This window comes from Primulina eburnea, chromosome 12 (assembly GCF_022965805.1).
Source record: "Primulina eburnea isolate SZY01 chromosome 12, ASM2296580v1, whole genome shotgun sequence".
Classification (NCBI taxonomy): domain Eukaryota; kingdom Viridiplantae; phylum Streptophyta; class Magnoliopsida; order Lamiales; family Gesneriaceae; genus Primulina; species Primulina eburnea.
The window spans coordinates 34,925,657-34,943,962 of NC_133112.1; the positions used below are offsets into that span (position 1 = coordinate 34,925,657).

Sequence of the window (18,306 nt, forward strand, 5' to 3'; positions counted from 1 at the left end):
AATCCACCTAAGTAAAAATATAGGAAAACTACAGGCATTTGTTCTCCTATTTTTAAGTATTGGATATTGTTTTTCTATATTTTCTCCTTTATATTTTTACTTAGATGGATTTTTTTTTAATGGTTAACACTTGTAATTATTGTAAAGCCAAGATATCCGTAGTTACAAGATGAATCAACCATAAGGAAAAATCTCCAGTCCCCATACAACTTGAGAGTTGGAAGAAATAACAAAAGCAGCTATCGAATGAGAAACCACATTTGTCGATCGACGAACATGAAAAAGTGAAGTGCTATTCCAAGAATTCAATAGAAGTTTGATATATGTAACAATGGAACCTGAATAGCTGAGGTTCTCTTCCGGCTTGTGATTGCTTGCACGGCAAGGAGAGAATCTGAGACAACTTGATGAATCTGTAAGTTATGAAGTTGAGCTTGTTTTAAACTCCTGTGAACAACAAGAAAGCTCGGAGCATGTAACCGACTGGGGCATGTCAATCTTCTGTCCAAAACTACTACTGGTTCGTGATTTCTCACCACTCCTCCAATTGCACAGCTGTTAGAATCCTCTATATAGGCCGCGTCAACATCTAATCGGAGCTTGTATTCTGGTGGCGGCAATCACACGTAGGGGTGAGTATTCGGTTAATTCGGTTACAAACCGAACCGAATTAACCGAAAACCGATTTAACCGAAAATTTTTTGACTAACCGAACCGAACCGAATTTTCACAAAAACCGAATTAACCGAACCGAATTAAAATCGGTTATTTCGGTCGGTAACCGAATTAACCGATTTTTTTTTAAAAAAATAAAATTTTAAAAATTATATATATAATTAATAATTAATATTCTAAAAAAATTAAAATTTTAAAAATTATATATAAAATTAATAATTAATATTCTATTTTAATCATAAGAAAACACTTTATTCATAAAAAAAAATTAATTATAATATACAATATTAAATATAAAAATATTATAAATTATATTTAAAACATAATAAAATAAAATTAAAATTATTTATTTAATAATTCGGTTAATTCGGTTAAACCGATATTTTTTTACAAAAACCGAAACCGAACCGAATTAACCGAATTAACCGATATTTGAAAATTTCGAAACCGAATTAACCGATTTAACCGAACCGAATTTCCGAATTAATTCGGTTCGGTCGGTTAAATCGGTTTAACCGAATTTTTGCTCACCCCTAATCACACGGCAGGGGACGAGCACTGTACATCAACAGACAATGTCGATAGAGCATCTTGAGCCAGTTGGAAATCATGCAGTAGGATTTCACTCCAATCTGTGTTAGTAATTTCCAATCTCCCTGATTCTTGTGAATCAACCGCAATCTTTCACTCCACGTCGCCCAAGTACGCATAGTAAACACTTCAAACTCTTTCTTAACGTGAGCTTTTTTTTTTATACGAGTCATGTTGTAGAGTATCAATTCGTTGATTTAACAACTTTCGAATATGAGAGGCTAACCCCTTTCTTATTGGGCCTCACCTATAATGGTCTAGGTTAGTGATTTTCTTAGGCAAAGGCCCAGTTTAAAGATTTTTGTTGGGCTGTATAATGACCCAATCAATTTTTTTTTTTTAATTTTTCCAACTTTTGACTTTTTTTTAACAGAGTTTCATGCAGATTCTCTGTCTTGTTAAAATCATGGTATACTGGAGTCAAAATCCTCGTGTTAATTTATTGGTTTGGCTTTAAAAAAAGAAGAATTTATTTAAAGTCAATTATACTTTTTTATCCTAGAAAATATAGATATAAAAAGAAATAAGATCGCATCAAATTATAAAATAAAACAAAATCTTTGAATTTGAAATGTCCTCTAAATTTAGAATAAGAAAAAAAAATCAAAAATAATAAAATCCTCAATTTTGTTTGCAAGAAATCATTTAGAGTTAAATGAATGTATTAGCTATTAAGCATAAACAAAACTACACATGAAAATATGATTTTGATTTTCCATTTTATTGACTCATTATTTATCTAATGAATTTTATTATGAAAAATATTGCTAGAAGTGAGCTTAAAATGGATGACGAGGATATTCCAAAACTAGGAATGTTTCTTTAAATTAATTTCTTGTATTTAATAAAGTTTCTAAACGTTTCTCCTTTTATACTTATATTCGAACCAATTAAATGTCATTAATGAGAAACAATTTTAAATTGACAAGCAATCAACAATCAAAATTTTCTAATTTTTTTTTATTAAGAAAACGGTGGCACTATCGTTACGACAGTTCGCGAAATGTCAACGGAACTGGAACAGTAATGCTTATGGAACAATATGCGATTTTCAGCAAAAACGGTGTCCTCGATCATATTTGGTTATGTTATTTTCACCAAGTTTTTCAGAAAATATGATACCTATCTAGACATGGTTCCATGTTTGATTCATAATCATAAAACAGTAGGTATCTTGTTAGACGATCTCACGAATCTTTATCTGTGAGACGGATCAACCATATCGATCGATATTCACAATAAAAAATAATACTCTTATCATAAAAAATAATACTTTCTCATGGATGACCCAAATAAGATATTCGATCCACGAAATTGATCTGTAAGACCGTCTCATAAGAGTTTTTGTGATCATAAAAAGTTTACGAGATATTTATGCATTTATTCTTCAATTTTGTATGTTTGTGTTATCAAATCTATTACCTAACATGATATAGTTAAAATTATTGTAAGAACTCGTTCTGTCATGTTTAATTTATACTAAATTGTCTTAAGGTTAATGTTCTTTCTATTTTTTTAATAATTAAATGTTAACTTTCAATATTATATTCATTACTATTTTCTATTTAAAAAATATATATTTTTTAAATTAGAAGTGGATACATGATAATCAGTTTATAAAAAACATTTAAAAAATAATTTCTTCAGTAAATAAAATAAATTCAATATAATATAAAGTGTAGTAATCAGAATGGAAGACAAGAAGAAGGTTCAGAGTAATCCATGCATAAAAAAGAAAGAAAGTGAGCACTAAAAAATAATATCCACGAGTTTGTGAGTCTCGCTAAGGGCCAAATTAGGTAAAACCCATTTTCCAAATATTCCAGAAGATGGGCACGTATAGTATAGTATATATATATATATATATATATATATATATCTATGTGTGTGTGTGTGTGTGTGTGTGTGTGTGTGTGTGTGTGTGTGTGAAGTTTTTAAAAACCGTCGCGAAGTTTTGTTTCAATTTCAAAAACTAGCTCAAATGAAAATGATTGTCCCAGTCTAAATATACAACTCATGAATACTTATAGAACCAATTTACGTGAAATATCTAATTCTGTTATTGACATAAAGTATTTAACGTTGTGACTGACAACTGATAAGTTCTAAATATTGTTTCGAAAATTTTATTAAAAGATTTTATTAGCAATAAAAATAAATTGTTTGACATCTTATATGTTATTTTAAAATAAGTTATATATCAAATCTACCATGATATAGTAAATTATTCAATTTGATTTCAAATAAATAAAAATAATAAATAAATAAATAATACCTATAATTTTATAATAATAATATAATTATAATTATAACGTTAATTATTTTTAATATATAATTATATAATTATTTCATTTATTATTATTATTTGGATCTAACGCTTACTATTATGCCAAAAATTATGACTATTAAACAAAGCATAATTTTATTTTCTTATACTAATGACAACGCAAAATACTCCTATTATGACGCTAATGGGTCGGACTGTTAAGCTTATGAGTCTCAGAATGTGCATGTTTATCTAATGATGTTGTATCATATATCTTATAGATTAGTGTTACCATTTCCTTACCGCCTGGCTCTGTTCCTAACAGAGACATTATTTCTCGTTAAGAACTGACGTCACTTTTTTATAGGTCAAGTGCATCAATGTCAGTAGCTTGATACACGAGAACGTCCCAGGAGGTCACACATACTAGTACTACTCTAACTCATGCATGCTTAACCCAACATTCCTCCCCAAGAAGTATAGAAATATGTTTTTTTGGGAGATTTGAACTCATGAACTCGCTCTGATACCAATTCTCAAGATCAAGCGTTTGGGCTAAAAGCTATAGTTGTTAGTTAAGACACAACTTTATTTCCTTGTACTCATGGCAGTGCATAGTGCACCTACTTGGGTGCTAATGGGTCGGGCTGTAAGGCACTCGAGTCCTGGGACGTGTGTGTCTATCTGATGGTACTGTATCATATATCTTAGATATCAGTCTTACCCATTTCTTACAATCGGCTCTGTCTCAAATAGAAATAATATTATCCGTTAAGATCTGACGTCATTTTTATGGCCCACCTAGCAAACTAGATCTGGAGATCAGTCTTTCCTCTTTTCTACCAACAACTCTGTCTCCAACAGAGACAAAGTTATCCGTTAAGATCTGACGTCATTTTTTATAGCCCACTTAGCCAACTAGATCTAAAGATTGACGCACGAGAACTTCTCAAGATGTCACACATCTCAGTATTACTCTCACTCACGCACAAGTAACCCAATATTCTCCAAAAAGTATACAAATATGCTTTTTAAGTTACTTGAACTCATGACCTCGCTATAATACTGATTATTAGGATTAAGCGCTTCCCACTAGGCCAAAACTTATATCTGTTAGCCAATAAACAACTTTATTTTCTTATACTCGTGATTATTCAGAATGCACCTACTTGAGTGCTAATGAGTCAGGCTATTAGGTCCATGAGTTCAAGAAGGCGTGTGTCCATCTGCTGGTTCTGTCTCATATTTCTTAGAGATTAATCTTATCATTTTTTTATTGTCGGCTCTGTTCTCAGTAGAGAAAACATTACCTGTTAAGAATTGACGTCGTTTTTTTATGGTCCATCTAGTCAATCAGACTAAGCGGTGTAACGTAAACAACTTGACGCACGAGAACTTCACAGAAAGTCACTCATCCAAAGACTATTATTACTCATGCACACTTAACGTAACAATTATTATGACTAATATTATTATAGTTATATTTTTTAAAAAAATTAAGTGAAAACTAATAATTGCATTGTTTTTATAGTATTATGCTTCTTTTTTTTTGTGGTAGTAAACAAATCTCATAATATCAAATACATCAACATTCTTAAAATTAGTTATTTTATTTTATCCAAATACTTTAACAACTCTCTTTTAAAATAAGATCTTAGAGTTTATAAGATTCTTTTTAATTAAGTGTAGTTAAAAACCCTAGCTGTTAGTCGCATGAATTTTGAATGGCCAAAAAAAATTACTGACTTGGCATCATCAACCACCGAAAACTTTGACAAAACCGTATTAAATGCGAAAAAATCATAACTTACAAACTAAAATCAAATTTTGGACTCTTAGCAAAACCTTCACTAAAACCAATTTATATGACATATTTTGCAATTTTCACATAAAAAAATATTCACGGAAAAACACATTACAATCATTGCAAGTAAGATCCCGAATCAATTGAGAATTAATTTAATTTACTCGGATTTCATCACATGGATATATATAATATATGCCGTTAAAGCACATTAAAATCATATATATAAATAATTTTTGGACTCATAAGTTGCAGCTCAATTTAATTATTTAGTGCAACAAAACTGGGATTAATTTTTTTACTAATGATTTATTGAGATCCCTAAATTTAACTCTATAAATCAATGTACACTATCTTATCATCGGTTTTTTTAATACTTTTTTTTATATAAATACTGACTTAAACGTGAGAGTGACACTCTCTGCTTCCCTGAATTTGCTTTGTGACGTAGTTAGAAACAACAAATGAAGTTCATTATCAATACTATTTCATCTTCTCGTCAATTACCTGAATTTTCTCATTTTGAGTAATATTATTTTTTGGTTGCATCATAAATATAATTGATTGGTCCAAATAATGATTTAAGTCATTGTTCCACTAAATTCAGACAAACCTATTTCTCAAATTTAAAAAAATAAAAATAAAAATCAAGTCACACCTTCAAACCTAAGAAAATTTCATGGTCCAAATTGTATTTAATTTTCCACGAGGCCGAGTCTTGTGGTTGACTTAAATGAAAATAAACCAAAGAATTATAGACCAATGACTCAGTCATCACTTCTGAAGCTTCTTCCACTTCCACTCAACGTATTCAACAAATCTGCAAATACTTTGAATTTCAACTTTTCAAATTCATTTTTCAGTTCCCTCGTAGAAAGCCACTCGTTGACCCGATTTGTTGATATTGGTGAAACACAATTTCACTTAAATAAATTTGAATTTTTTTAAAAAAATATTACTAATGTTAAGATTGGAACTTAGACCTAACTCAACCCCAAAAGCTAGCTCAAAGAGGAGGATTGTCCAATCTCATATATACCACTTAAAAGTTATTTATCCAACCGATGTGAGACAATTAACAATTATACACAAATATAATAATTAAAACTCATAATTGCAATTTTGTCACCCTAAAAATTATATATCGTTTTTTTTACCATTCTCTCCCATCTTTTGCGTGATATATATATAAACACACACACATGGTACGTAAATGTCCAATCCCAAATAAGATAGACAACCAAAGGAAAATAGAGGAAAAATCACCCCAAAATGGAGGAAACCTTGCCGTTATTGTATCATGGGTGCAAGTTGGCGAAAGATCTCGAAAAAAACCTGCCAAATTTAGTGAATAATCCAGAAATCATCCTGAGATCATCTGAAGAAATAATTTCTGTTTTCAGTAGAATCAAAGATAAAATTTCTCTGGAGCAAATGAGAGGTATTGTTGGGGAGTCCCAAGAGCTGCAGCAACAACTTGGACATGACATTGGCGTTGGGATTCGGCAGTGGCTGAAATCCAGCGGAGCTGTCCTCTCCAGTGTCCATCAGGCGACTCCGAGCGTTACGTTCCACGAACACGTACATGAGCACGAGAGTACTAGTAGCAGAATGATCAAAGGGATGCAGCTCCAGAAAGAAGAACCTGATATTGGATTCAGGGATATCGTGGAAAGTTCCGGGGGCCGGGCGAGTGGCGAAATGCAACTATTGATTAATGCTTCGGATTCCAACCGAATTTTGCCTAGACAAAGAAAGAGGTCAGACATACATATATACATATATAGACACACACACACATATATATTCATACATATAAAAATGTAACTATATATTGTGTGGGAAATGTGCATTTTTGCTACCTAGCTAGCTGTCTAGAGAATGAAGTTATAGGGTTTGGTCCTTTCTAACTTTGGACTGTCATTACATACAAGATTTATGCCACGGGAAAATCTATTATTCGAGCACCGCGAAAACCGTTCTATACTGTTTGATAAATTGTATGACTAAATTTCGTCCGTAACTCTACTGAAATGCAGGTTTGATCTATTCAAATGGCACGTAGATATCTTCCATTAAGTTTGTTTACCTACCATTGTCACCAACTTAATTAACAAACACGAATTTGTGGTTAAGAGTTAGGACATGATATACACATGTTTTCTTTTCTACTACTTTCTTACAAAGAAGTGAGTACCTAGCACTGAGTTTTCAAGAAATATTTAAGGTTGCTACTTAGGTCAGGACGTAGCGCGAGTTCATTATTTATTTTTAATGATCCAAGGTATCCGAGCTTCGTCGACTAATTCCCGCATGTAGATTACCTTCCCTCTTGACATACCCTAGATGAATTGGCAGTGATCTCAATGTATACACATTTACTAATCCCCACATGTACGTAGGTCACATTCCCTCTCATATACCATAAGGTTGTGCTCGGATCGATGGATTTCAAGTTCTGAACGAACTTCAAGTGAATTTCAAATTCACAAGTTATGCAATTTTAATAGTAATTCTCATGGATTTCAAATGCATCGATTTAATATGAACATTATTTGAAATTTATCCTCCAAATCAAATCTGTCATTTCAAATTTACTGCTCCACCATATCTCCGCAAGCACCTGAGTGCTTTATGATCAGATTGTGAGATGATGGTTGTAGCTAGATAATCTTGTTGAGGGTTCTTTAATTTGTTGCTCGTGGGGATTTCTTTACCCCTATTTAGCTAATACTATACTTTATTTATCGACAACTTAGATGATCAAAATCTGTATATATCACTTACACGACTCACAAACATTCCCGTTCTATGAATCTTCTTTACTTTTTCAACTTCATATTTTGTTGGAATTAGCTACAATTGAATGACACTTAGGAAGATAGATTGTCGTCGTCATTGTTGTTGTTGTTGTTTTTTTTTCCCCGAATAAATTAAGTACGTGCATTAAGCTACGAAGGCTTTTCGGAGTAAGTACAGTTCCGTGAAATGCTGCTTATACAAACTCTATTTTTCGTAATGCTAGTTGAGACTTTTATGTTGACGATATTATCTTAATTTCGAAGTTAAACCGAATATGATTTACAAAATGAGTGTGTATCAATATCTAATAGTTTTCTTTCCCACACGTTAATTTATAACTCCACGTTTAAAAGTACTTGGAGATTATAATTTCTCTCTTTAGTTTCCAAAACTTTATTTGACAAAAATAATTTTGTTTCTTAATCTTTTAATTCAATCTTTTTGGTATGCTTATTTGAATATAGCAAAATGACTTTGTTGCTTATATATATATATATATATATATATATATATATATATATATATATTTGCTTCATGATCAACCTCGTAAGATTTCTTGCTAGCTCGGCATTGCTCTTCGCATAATTTAGTGAATGATATCTTTAATCGTGGATTTTATTTTATGATTTGGTATACGTATCGAGATAAGTAAAGTTAATTAGCATCGATCGGACCCTATTAAAAATAAATTAATATATATATTAATTTATTTTTTTATTAATTTATTTTTATTTTTTTATAAATGAAACAGAAAGGATAGTGGAAGTGACAAAATAGTGAAGAGGGTGGCCGCGCCGATAATGGGAAATCTTGAACTTCCCCCCGAGGATGGCTATACATGGAGAAAATATGGTCAAAAAGAAATCATGGGATCCACTTATCCAAGGTAAATAAATGAAAACAATAACTTTTTACTTTTTTTTTTACATGCAAGGTAATAATAAAAACACAAAAAATCATATGAAATTATATCATAGATCAATTTTGTGAGACTGATTTTTTATTTGACTCGATCCCTGAAAATTATTATTTTTACTAATAAAAAACATGTTTTCCCCCCACAATAGGCATGCATATAATGGTTCAAAATCTATGGCCGAGTCCAATTACTTGAAAACGTCAAAAAAGCATTCTTTCATTTTCATTGAAGTCGTGGTTTACATTTCAACGAATTAATTGTAGAAAACAACGAGTAAATTAACTAATCTTTCGATTCAAATGGGTTCGAAAAATTAGTTTGAATATAGGATCAAAGGAATTTTTCGAATAAAAAGGTCGAACGGATCGAATTTCTTTTAAAATTTTAATTTTTTTGAAGGGTGAAATTTAATTTGAGATATAGTTGTATTGATTTCTTCTATTATGGATTAACTTATTCTAAATATTTGTTATTTTATGATTACCAGAGTTTATAAACATAAATGAGGGAATATTTAGCCAAATAAAAGTTTTAGATAATGAGTTGCGGCCACCATTTGGATAGAGGTGCCCGGTATCCGTTTGGAAAATTATTTATAAAAAAAGTTATAATTTTTTTTACAAAAATATTAGAAAATATTTTAAAAACTATTTTAAGAATAAATATATGTTTGAAATCACATATTTGATTAAACTCACAAATTTGAAGAATTATCCTTGGCTACAACAATTTATACTTTCCTTTCTCGAAATTGGATTTAACTCACAAGTTTGAAGAATTATTATCTTCAACTTGAAAAAATCAAGTTCGGCCAGTTCATGTTGTTTCGAATATTACTCGTGAAATACTCGTGATCGAACTAGTTTTCAGATCGAGTTCAATTTAATCCATCCCTAGTTTCAAATAAAAATAAATTCCATATATATATATATATATATATATTAAAGCATTCCAAAGTAATTAGTATGCTTCTATAATTAAATTAGCCTAAAAATTAAAATGTAAATGTAAATTTAATCATGAAATAACAATTTTATAATGTAAGTCGTCATAAATTAAATTTTAGTCTGCTAACTAATAAAAAATCCATTGATGTGCGATAGTTTGACTCTTTTTTTCCATACTTTTGGTCATCTTTTTGCTAGATTAATGTCATAACATCGAACATCAGTAATATCTAGCACCATATCCTTAGAAGAACCAAATTATTGCATTTAAAACTAATTTTGACTCCTTTAAAAATGCTAATTTTGACTAACAAGATGACCGAAATTCAATTTAAATAAATTTCCTATTTTTCCTACTATATTATACAAACACATGCATAAAACATAAAAATTCCTGTAAGACGGTTTTATGTATCGATTTTGTGATACATATATTTTATTTGAGTCACCCATGAAAAGTATAAAGTATTGATTTTATTATAAATATGGTGTAGTTGACCGTCTCCAGGATAAAGATCCGTGAAACTGTCTCACACGAGACTTACTTCAAATAAAATGTTTAGATAAAATTTAATTAATAATAGAGTTTTTTTTTTGAAAATTTTAATTTCTACTCCTTAATAAATGAATTATATTGAACTTCAATGACAGGAGTTACTATAGATGCACACACCAAAAATTCTACGACTGCCCCGCCAAGAAACAAGTCCAACGATTAAACAACTGATCCCTTCATATTCGAGGTCACATATCGAGGTACCCACACCTGCCACATGTCCTCCACCGCCCCCTCCGCCGCCGCATCACTGCCGGAGCAAGGGCCAACGTCGTTCATCGACACCACCGCCACGGGCATTCAGCTACAGCCGCCCTTTTCTACATCTTTGCCGGCAACGACCCACTGGCTCTCCATGCAAGTCTTTCAAGATCTTCGCGGTGTTTCTGTTGGCTCCGCAGTCGCTAGCAGCGACACCGCCGTTGCAGGTGTGGACAGCCGCGGCGGTGCGGGGCCGTCTGCGGTAAGGTTTCATGACTACCAGCTGCCGGTGGTGGATATGGCGGATGCGATGTTTAATTCTAACAGTAGCAGCAGCAACAGCATGGATCTTATCTTCTCCGATCACAAGTGGGATTCAGAAGAAAAGAAAGATTAGTTGTAGTTAATTACTACTACTTATGCTAAAAAAACAATTTTGATGCAATAAACAAGAATTAATTTATGATCTTTTTTTTTAACAAATCATTAACTTGAGTTATCCTGAAATTATCCTGGTTGTAAGCTAAGTTTTGTATTTTTTGAAGGTAAAACTTGTAAATTTATTGATTAAAATCATCAATTACAATCGTAACAAACCAGAAAAGAAACTCACAATTCATCCCAACAAATGGTGAAAGGGAAGAAAAAGCAAAACACGCAATAAGCAACTTTATTCGACGAGCGATAAACATGAATGCACTCGAAGATCACTTCTTTCATCAAATGCTCTTTAATATCAGCTGCACAAAGTTCAACATATCAAGAATATTTTGATTGTTAGTGACTGCTTACATTGCCAATAGGGAATTAGATGCGTCTTGGACATTAATAGTAAAGCCTTTTTCATAAAGTAGGATAATTCCTTCTCGGGCTGCGAACAGTTCTCTGTATTCAATTGAGAGAGGTTGATTGATCTGTTTACCAAATGCTAGCAACGAGCGGATATTAAAGAGTTTAAGTGCATATTTATTTTCATCAAACTTTGTACATAACATATTGTAATAGAAGAATCACAATTGGTTAACCGTGGACTCGTTGCGAACAAGGCAAAAACTTGCGTGAGACGGTCTCACGAGTCATATTGTGAGACGGATCTCTTATTTGGGTCACCCATGAAAAAACATTTCTTCTTATGCTAAGAGTATTACTTTTTATTATGAATATGGGTAGGATTGACCCGTCTCACAGATTATGATCCGTGAGACGGTCTCACATGAAACCCACTCTGCGAACAATTTACATTATTTTTGTAAATCCCTTTGTCTAACGTTAATCTAATGATGACGATTACAATATTTTCATTAAAAGGATATATGTTTTTATATATATATATTTTAGGAAAAATTATAATTATGATCTTATATATTTGTTTATTTGCGATTTTATTCTCTATACTGACAAATTTAGTTATAGTCATATATATTTTAAATTTTGACAATTTAGACTTTTTTCTGAAGGGATGTTGATGAGTGCTGTGAGATCCACTCTATATCAACATCACTTAAAGAAAAAAAAACTAAAATTGTAAAAAAAAAAAAAAAAAAACAGACTAAAACTAAAATTGAAGAGAAAAACATATATGACCAAAATTACAGTGTTTTCAAATATTTAACTGCAATAAACATGAAAAATAAAGTAATAAATCATGTTTTGAAAGTCTATACTAAAATAAAAATCAATTACCAGAACAAGAATATTAAAAATTAATAAATAAAAATTAAGATGGAGCATAGTTAATAAAATAGTTAGTATTCAAATAAGGCTGTTCTAATTTATATTATTACATGGACACCGTACTAATTAACTGGATTAAAGTTGACTGATTGAGACTCTTTTAACATCCATATTCAATAAACAAACGGGATATAGTTAATAAATTTATACGTTTGTCACAATGCATACCCCATCGCTGCAATTCTTGACTTGGTCATATTATCATTTCGGTCTTATTATTTTATTTTACGAGAAAACTTGCACTCTTTATTCAATAATCAAAGATCATCGGTGATGAGATTCGCTGAAATGGGTGAGCCGGGTTAAGAGCTCTAACGGATCAAATCAACAATTTATAGTGTTTGGGAATTTTGAGTGAAGATAATGGCTGCGATAGTACCTGCAAACAATGAAAAGAACTCGTGAATGGACGTCGGAGGGGTGTCCGATGTGGCCGCTCCGATGCTAAAATCAGCAAGTTTTCAGATGAACACAAGCGATATTTGAGAGAAAATATGTATAATGCTTGAGATTTTAGAATCATTAAATGAGAAATATACCTGCTATTTATAGTAGAAAATGGGGTAGGTACCTCGATTCCAGTGCCACCTACTAAGTATGGCAAGTCGGTTGCCCATACTATAGCTTCTGCTGGCTTCTAGGACACTCCAAGTCCAAGTAGTTCTGACAGATTAGACGGCCTGTATACATCACACTCGAGTATGATGCAAGTTTCAAGGTGGCCCGGTTAGTAGAGTACTTGGGTGGTTGCGTGAGAGCCCGGGCTGTTGGTTGAACACCCGGGAAGAGACGTAGTGCTCGGGTTCTTGAGGATAGTACCCGGGTCATCAATGATCCGGATCCTTATGGGGGTATCAATCGGTTACAAGTTTGTCAAGCCAGAACGGAAAATCACCCTACAACCAAAATAAAGGTATATGAGCTGAAATAGAAAATTTTATCAGAGCATGTGCTACTGCGTTAGCCGATCGTTGGATTTTGGTCTTATTCCTTTATTTCTTATAAAATGATTACACTCGATTAAATATCACACAAGAACCTAATAAATTTTATTTTCTAAGGATATGAAAATCAAGTTAAACGGCGGAATAAACAAAAAAAAAAGACTATTTTTTTAACGAGAAACGAAAAGAACAAAACATACAAATAAATAAATTTAATGAATTCGGGCTCGAAGCTTTTGAATTCGATTGATGTGATAAAAATCTCGTACCAATGCTTAAAAACATGTAGGTTCCAGGTTGAGGCATGGGGCTGGCCGGGGCGCTAGTTTTTATTTTTAACATTTTTAATTATTTTTTTGTGATTTTTTGCATCAACACACTTATTTTTAAAGTATGTATGTATTCGATAATGTTTTTAATGTCTTACATTTTTATATATAATTAAATTTCTATTTATGTTATTAGTATTGCTCAAGTATGTGGTTTAATTTTTATTCAAAATATAATAAGTGATATTGAAATTTTATATGATTTGTTTGACTGTCACATTGATTATTTGTTATTATGTAACGTTGTTAATGTTTTTGATTCAAATCTCAAGTACTACTGATGTTGCTTTCATAAATTTCATTGATTTTTTTTTTTTAAATTTGACAGGTTGAGCTGCTTAACCCGCAACCTACGGCGAGGTGGGACAGACCATTTGACATCTCTATACAAAGACCACACCTTGATAAGTTTTTTTGTTTAAATGTCACAAGATTGAATCTTGATGAGTTTGATATGTTCAAGATGAACATAAGTGAAAAACTCTCCAATATCATTCGAACACAAAATGATTTTTTTTTGTTTCACAATGTTCCCATATAAGTCAAATTTATGAGAGAATACCTATGAAAATAGCTATATTGGCTTAAAGTATAGCTAAATTGAGCTCATAACTTAAATTATGTAATGCATAAAATTACATAAAATTAATATACAAGATTGTGGTTCACAACCTAATGAAACAGGCAATGTTAAATGAAAATGCATAAATAAACAAGCTTAATAAATTAAATAACATGATCTTTAATCTTGGACAATACTTGAACTCATCAATATCTTGATCTTCAATTATTTGCATTCTCTCTATTTTTCAAGGTTCAAAGTGCATGAATGGATAGCGATTAGTAACTTGATCATGTGTAGTAGCCCTTCTTTATTTTTGCCACGATTTACTCAACATTATGTGACTAGGTAGAAGCAAAGCAACAATGCAAAAGCGTTTGATACGGTAGATTGGGACTACTTGCGAGAAATACTCACGTATTTGAACTTTCCTTGCAGGTTTATTGAATGGATTATGGAATGTGTTTCTACAGCTTCATATTCTATAGTGCTAAATGGAACATACCAAGGACTCTTTGATGGGAGGAGAGGCTTACGACAAGGTGACCCTCTATTCCCATTACTTTTTGAGCTATGTCTTGAGGGTTTGTCTTGATCTCTTAAACATATGTCTCGATCATCATCTTTTGGATTCCATCCGAAATGTCTCAACTTGCACATTACGCACCATGCGTATGTGGATGATTTGCTTTTACTATCTCGTGGAGATGTATATAGTGTATCAATGGTGATGAAGTGCTTGAATGAGTTTGGAGACATGACGGGATTGCGGGTGAACCATCTAAAATCGTGTATCTACATGGCAAGTATAGATGAGAATGTTAGACAGCAAATTCTTGAGACACTGAATTCTCTCCTGTCCACCTACCATTTCGGTACCTGGGGATCCCTTTGGCATCGGCCCGTTTACGAACTTTGGATTACAACTTACTTGTGGATGCTATCACATCGAAGATTAATTCCTGGCCACGACAATCTTTGTCCTATGCGGGGAAAATTGAGCTCCTAAGATCAGTTATCCAAGGTGTCGAGTGTTTCTGGCTTTCCATTCTTCCAATACCATCAAATATAATTGATATTGTGTATGCTATATGTAAGGCCCGAGATTTAATCACTGTAATGAGATATTGATTAATTGAATGAATGGAGATTTCAGGAGCTAAAGTAAGACATGAAAGGAGAAGCCGGGCGTTGGTGCATAACAAGCCAAGAAGTTGACAGAACTGTTGGCGCCCGAGCGGTAGAAAAAGACCGTCCGAGCGCCAGTGCACCACGAGTTGAGTATTTGGACAGAAAGTATGGCGTCCGAGCGGTAGAATATGACCGCCCGAGCGCCAGTGTTCAATAAGAATACCATCCGGACAGAATCTATGGCGCCCGAGCGGTAGAAACTTTGCGCCCGAGCGCCAATGGATAATAAGCTAAGCATCCGGACAGAAAGTTCCGCGCCCGAGCGGTACTTCTCGACCGCCCGAGTGCCGACTGAAATTTAAGAAAAATAAGACACGTAGCTTAATCATGCAAGTGGATATATATAAACACAATTTCTTCAGAATCAGCAAGGAAGAAACGTAGAAAGCTTCAGAGAAAAGCTATGAGAAATCCTTACGCCTTTTATCTTATAGATTTGTGGTTTGTGCAAGATTCGCCCGTTTGATTTTCAATCCGACTTCAGTACTGTATTCTTATTGACGAGGGCTTCAACTGGATGTAAGTTTTGTTACGTTTTGACATGGTTTGAAATTATGATATTGGAGGAATTATGATTTGCTTATTATTATGTGTTCTGGATATACTGATCAGTATATAATTGAAGTCAGATTGAAGAACAGACTATTTATGCAATTGTTATGATTTTTAGAATTGATATGATCGAGATTGTACAGATTTGAGATTATGATCTGTTATTGTTAAGATTATGAGTTGTATTGATATCGTTTATGAGTTGCGGTATTATATCTATGATGTTGAGATTGACGGGGTTATCGAAACTGTATTATTATGCCATCGAAATATCAGTAGATTGGTATTGATCAGATTCAGTATTGATTAAGATTGTATCGTTCTATCGTTGACATTGATCAGAGTATGTTTTGATTTGAGTATTGATCAGAACAGATCTTGAATTGAATTATACATTGATACAGTATATTCGATATTAATATTGCCCGATTGATTTGGACAGACAGTGAGTTCGAGACTTCGACAGAACGAAACGAAAGGTATTTGATGTGGGATTGCACAACTCGAGTCTCCCAAAATCACATACTTTACTTTATTGCATTGATATTTGCAATTAAATGAGATTGATATCTTTGATCTATGTATTGAGTCATAGGCTGATGCGCCTAGTCATAGATGATTGATATCGTGACAGAGGTGCCAGATTGTGATGGATTCGTCACTGGCCCATTGCACATTGTCACAGAGGTTTGGCAGGATATGCCAGGGTTGATATGCCTAGTTATTGGCTGATTCGCCAGGGCGGTGTTGCCCAGTCTGTGGCTGATTCGCCAAGACATTGGACGGTTGGTCGTATCGATGTTGCTTGGGAGAAGAGCTGTAGTGACCCGTTCCAGAATCACCTACTAATCAAGAACTAAGCATGCAATTAACTTAACTAATAACAATCAGAGATAATGGCGGAAAAGGTCAACAAATGAAAGTTATACAACCCATTCGAAAATCCAGAACAACTCAAATTAAAATGAAAGTATGCGGTACAACCATATCGAATCAAATGGTACTGAAGATCTAAACCAACCGGTTACTCCACGTCCTCAACATCCTCCTCCTGAGCCATCCAACCTGAGGCCTGCCCCGTGGGAATGGGGTGTCCAAGATACACAAAACCGAGGACGTGAGCGATAAGAACGCCCAGTACAAAAGCATGAGTATACAAGCCTATACGAAATGCACATGCTATGATATGATACCAGGGTAGTCAAGAAACAGGAGTCACAAAAGATCTCAAAATGCTCAGTCTAGAGGCGCCAAGTGGATAGTGCCGCGCGGTACTCCTCTGGGTCACTGCATCCACTACAAGATTAGACGTGGACCTAAAATGTCCCGGATCACCGAAGCCCTCTGGACCCGTCGGCCACTGTGTACTCTCGGTGTCCATGCGTCCACAAGACAGGGCTGAGCGGCCCCACAAGATATAGCTTATCTCGAAAGAGATACAGCTCAACAATAAAGGCTATCTCGAAAGAGATACGGCTCAAGATGAAATGTAACATGCAGTAATAAACGTGACATAATAGCATGCATCATATGACATATATCAATGCACCAAATAATCATGCAACACATATAAGAATGTATACTCGACCAGGATATCTCGGATAGTACTTTCGTACCTCAAACCAGCAGATCCTAACAATCCGCCCTAGAATCAAGTCTGCGTCCGCAGCCCACTGATGTCGCTACCTCCCAACTAGAGCACAGCTCCTGCTACAAAACCAGTAGCTCTCCGCTAGTGCCTGAACCTCGGGAAAAGACTAGAAACCAATCGGAAACGACTAAAATGCTCTGGAACGCTCGGACTTGGCGAGTAAGAAGTGAAGCCTCGCGCCTCTATTTATAGCCAACGTTCGGACGATCCGATCCACTTCGGAAGCTCCGATCCGGTACACTTCGGACGATCCGAACCCTGCATGTCTTCTACGTGTCCAGCCACCTGGCTCGGACGATCCGAACCCTGATCGGACGATCCGAATCCTGCATGTCTTCCACGGTTCCATCCACCTGTCTCGGACGATCCGAATCCTGATCGGACGATCCGAACCCTGATCGGACGATCCAAACCCTGTTCGGTCCTTCCGATCCCACCGAAATATAATTAATCCAATAATTAACTCAAATTAGGCATCGGGATACTACATTCTCCCCCCCTAAAAAGGATTTCGTCCGCGAAATCGTGTCTGAAGAATGACAATTCTGAACAACAATACATTCAACTTAAGAATGAAGTACA

At 33.8% G+C, this 18,306-nt stretch overlaps 1 protein-coding gene across 1 annotated transcript; it reads left to right on the top strand.

The window, feature by feature from the left end:
* The first annotated feature begins 6,552 nt into the window (after nucleotides 1-6,552).
* On the top strand, nucleotides 6,553-11,268 carry LOC140807867 (WRKY transcription factor 55). The gene is given in 4 exon segments (XM_073164827.1): nucleotides 6,553-7,096; nucleotides 8,890-9,024; nucleotides 10,656-10,728; nucleotides 10,730-11,268. Coding segments are annotated over 4 exon segments (1,125 nt in total). The 5' UTR covers nucleotides 6,553-6,608; the 3' UTR covers nucleotides 11,159-11,268.
* Nucleotides 11,269-18,306: the final 7,038 nt, after the last annotated feature.